Genomic DNA, 4,520 nt, shown 5'->3' on the forward strand with positions numbered 1-4,520 from the left:
TCAGACAGTGTATGATTGACGCATTTATAAATACGCAAAAAGTTTATTACCTTATTAGACAAAGATGTCCTACTATGTTTAACATCAAGTATAAGACGAACTCCATGCTTTTCTTGCAACAAAACGTTAGTTTGCAATATTTGTGTTTATCATTCGATTTATTAAATATTTTGCAACACTTACGCACGCGGTTAACAACATCACTTATATACATATATTTTAAGATCATGGCATTCATCTATTTCAATGTAATCCTCAATACCACTTTCGATGACCGTTTCAAAATCACATTCTCCATCACATTCAACTCCACTTTAATCTAACTTAAAATTTTGATTAGTAATTGCGATTCTTCTAATATTTCGCCAGCTAAATAACAAATATTTTACTCCGTACCTTTTATTTTCATTGGTTCAAGTCCTAAGTTAAAAATTTTGAAAAATTTGTTTTTATAATTGTAACTTCTTGCAGTAATATTTATATATTAATAGAAGGAGCACTCTCACTCATCAACAGTGATCGGAAGTCCCTTTGTCTTTAGTTATTTGTCGAATTTCAGAAACAATACAATTTTTGTGAGTCATTATTACTTATTTAAATTTGAAATTATGAAAAATTTTAATCAGTTTAATAAATTTTAATATATATGAACATTTATTTATTCGTTTTATTCGATTATTCTACATAAAATTGTTCGAATTATTCGTTATTCGAAAATGGCCATTTTTAAATTGTTCGAATAATTATTCGTAAGAAATTATTCGATTAATCGAACGATCATTAGTCGAATGAATACCCTAATAAAAACGTTCTGCATATATGATTACATTGGCCCTGAAATTCTAATATAATTCTAAGAGAATGAAATTTAAATATATATGAACATTTATTCGATTATTCTACATAAAATTGTTCGAATTATTCGTTATTCGAAAATCGCCATTTTTAAATTGTTCGAAATTATTCGTAAGAAATTATTCGATTATTCGAACGATCATTAGTCGAATGAATACCCTATTAACCCGGCAATTCCCAGTGTCACCTACAGGTGACAAAGATTAACGGTAGTTTTAAACATAGAAACAGATATCATTGATAAATAATGATATTATTTATATACAGACAAGATCCTGTTTTATATCTGATTTTATTTTGGCAACGCTAGAATTTTATTAACTAGGGGATTTTTAAAAATCTTTAAGTAGTGTTTTTGATTTTAACATACTGATGTGTGTTTTATGATAAATAAGTTGTTATAAAAATGCCAAACGGTAAAGTATCACAATAATTTTTTTAATAAATACTGCTAGATATTCAGGCTAACAATATCAGCAAGTATTTTTAGAAAATTATTTTTTCTCTGCCCAGTGTCACCTATTGGTGACCCCCGCTATAAAATCGCAACTAGCTATATTTTTTTTATTTTAAACTAATTTATAGTGTAAACTAGACGTATTTTTACTATTTTTAATAAAAACAAATTGTTTCTCCCTTTGGCGAGGGTATGGGAATTGACGGGTTAAATAGGTTATGAAATAATCGTAAACACAGCAAATATTTATGCAGTAAAAGCAGTAAAAGTCAAATAATATAATAATGATCGTGAGTTTTTATATTGTAAATGAAAATTTGAAATCAATATTTACTCAATGTAGAGCGAAATTCCGATTTAGAGTTTCTGCTTATTTCCTCAAATATTTGAACAAAGTAAAGCCAGTTATTTTTTAATTGTCGACAAAATGGTAACAAACTTTATTTTTTTTGTCAAAAAAATTTATAAACAGTCTTTATTTACATGCTAAGTTTTAATTATTTACTCCCAAGGTAAACGGCCCAAAGGACATGTTTTCCAATCATGTGTTTCATCATCTATAAAAAATTAAATGATATAATTTAATGAATAACAAATATATGCATATATTTACCTGGCATTAAAGTCCATATACCGTATTTAACTTCAACATCATCCCCCAGCAGCTCTCCAGTTACCTTATCATTGTCACCATTCATTTGCTCCTCCACTTCCATTTCCAGTTCATTATTTTTATTTAATTTCTTTAATAGATCAGAAACTGTATAGATTTTATTTGAATCTTTAGATGATTTCTCTTTCACTTCCATTTCGTTATTTGCCTCAAATAGGCAATCGATGAGTGAGGTAAATGTGTTGATTTCAGTTTTATTTAATTCCGGCTCAATTAGAGGTAATAAACTGTAGGAATTTAAACATATTTTTTTTAAGTTAATCTATTCAGTTTTTGTTTTTTTAATTTAATAATACCTCTTTAGTATGGGTGCAGTGTATTCATTGGCGGCTTCTAAACGATCTTCTATAAAGTTGCGCTCAAATACCCATACCCAAGGCCGACGAAAATGATCTCCAAATATTATTGTTCTTTTCATGTCGACACCACTGTAGATGAGTAATTCCCTGGTGCCCTCTGATATTTGCGTTAAATCTGATTTGGTGTAAGGTGCCTCTTTAATGGTGGCGTCCTAAAATAATATAACAAATAAAGTTCACTCCAAAGTTAGTTGTAATTATTTCAATTAAATCCAAACCCATTGTCAGTCCGAAAGGTCTTTAAAGTGTCTAACATTAGATATCCATATTGTCTATGTTAATAGTAATCCAGATATAGATAAAAAATCGAGATAGTAGTGGTTTTAGCTTATATCTCAGCCATTTGTGGGCCGATTTTTTCGAATTTAAATTGCAACCAAACCAGGTCTATAGCGGATATATCAATAATATATGGAGTTAATTTGGGGGCTTCGGAAAGATGATTTCAACAGACAGACTGTCGTGGCTATATCGACTCCCCATAGCGAAAAAATCAGGCTGACTTTTTACAAAACATGGAAAATAGTTTTAAAATTAGGAAGGGTCTCGGACAAGTCAGTACCTATAAATACCTATATATATACAGCAAAATACCGATTTGAAAATATCAATCATTGTCTATCATAATACCCACAATAAAACCATTTCAAAACAATTATACTTACCGCATCCAATTCAGCTTTAAACATTTTCTTGCATTGACGAAACGCCAGAAAACCTTTAGCCATTTCAACAGCCCAAAAACTGGCACCCGAACGTTTACTTGCCTCGGCTATAGGATTTTCGGTGATTTCGATTAAAGACAAAAATAAATCCTCCACAAATCCATAAACGGCCAACATACGAAACAGTGTTTGTGTGACACTTAATAAAGATATAAAATCTTCATCGGAACTATGAGATACGTTCACTTTAAAGAAATAACTCATTTTCAAAAAAGCTTCTACATAAATTTCAGACAAATCCTTAATGGCTACATCACGTTTAACCAAACCACAAAGTTGTTGCACAATAACATCAAAAGCGCTTTGCAAAGAGTTAAGTTTATTTTGGCCATAAAATTCCTTAAGTGAATTGAAACGTTTGCCGTGTAAGTGTCTCTTAAGAGTTTTTAGATTAGTAGCTCCCTTCATGTGACCCTCCAAGGCAGAATCATAGATTTGAAACAATTCTGAGACATTCATATCAAACTCAGTTTTATCTTTGCGTCTAATATGGGCTGCATCAATGTCACACATAGTGTTGCCTTGAGAGACCCAATAGTAGTCATGCAGCCATGATACGCAATATTCTGCGGTATTACGCAGAACCTGCAGTGGTGGCAAGACTTGACCATGAGCACAAATGTGTCTTAAATCCACTACAAATGATTGTAGTCCTAGCTCTTTGGCTGTTTGATACATGGTGCGCATATTGTGTGTTTGCATTATGGATGACATGAAATTGAAGAACCTGGTAAAGGCATTGGAATATAGTGTCTGCAATTCCTCGTCACTGAATTTATTTTCATTTGAATCTTTTAGCTGAACATCTATAATAACACTGGTGGCTAAAACGGCGGCTGGGCATAAAGTGCTGCGTCTTAGATTCCATACACGTATTTGGCTTAGGGCTTTTTGTCGTGTCTGCTGGGAATACTGTTTACCAAATAGCCATTCATACACTTTATTAAATTCGGAGCTAAAAATTAAAGTAACATATTAGTTTAATTAATAGTTTATCAAGCATGTACTTACACATTCTTCCAGGGTCCCACTACAGTACGACGTTTAACACTTTCATTGCATGTTTTGTTGCCTTCCGTGAAATCTTCATTGAAGAAATCTTCTTCAGCATCATTGCTGTCTAAAAACATTTTATTTTTTATGTTTTTTTTCGTTTTTTAATTTAACAAAACAATAAACAAATTATAACACGTGCAGCCGCTGCAATGTTATTTATTGAATGTTAGCGAATGTACGATTAACAGATACTGTTAAATAAATTTTATGAGAAAAATATGTAAACAATAACAGCTGTTGGCTGTAACTTGACATTTAGCAATAGTGCTACCAGATAGATATACGGAAAATGGCTATTTTAAACACTAACAGAAATTGAAAACTTTACCTTTTTTTAAGCGGATTGTTTAACAAAAAAAATAATTCAATGAGAAACTAATGTCTTATATGATTAT

The 4,520-nt window shown here is 31.0% G+C and overlaps 1 protein-coding gene across 1 annotated transcript; it reads right to left on the reverse strand.

Annotated features, from left to right (window-relative positions):
- Window positions 1–1,717: 1,717 nt before the first annotated feature.
- LOC135955117 (uncharacterized) lies at window positions 1,718–4,280 on the reverse strand. Its single transcript, XM_065505421.1, has 5 exons — window positions 4,081–4,280; window positions 3,010–4,024; window positions 2,282–2,496; window positions 1,926–2,212; window positions 1,718–1,869 (listed from the first exon to the last, which is right to left on the reverse strand). Exons 1-5 carry the CDS (start codon window positions 4,197–4,199, stop codon window positions 1,814–1,816), a joined length of 1,692 nt encoding a protein of 563 aa, XP_065361493.1. The 5' UTR covers window positions 4,200–4,280; the 3' UTR covers window positions 1,718–1,813.
- Between the last annotated feature and the right edge of the window lie 240 nt (window positions 4,281–4,520).

Source organism: Calliphora vicina, chromosome 3 (assembly GCF_958450345.1).
Source record: "Calliphora vicina chromosome 3, idCalVici1.1, whole genome shotgun sequence".
NCBI classification, from domain to species: Eukaryota; Metazoa; Arthropoda; class Insecta; order Diptera; family Calliphoridae; genus Calliphora; species Calliphora vicina.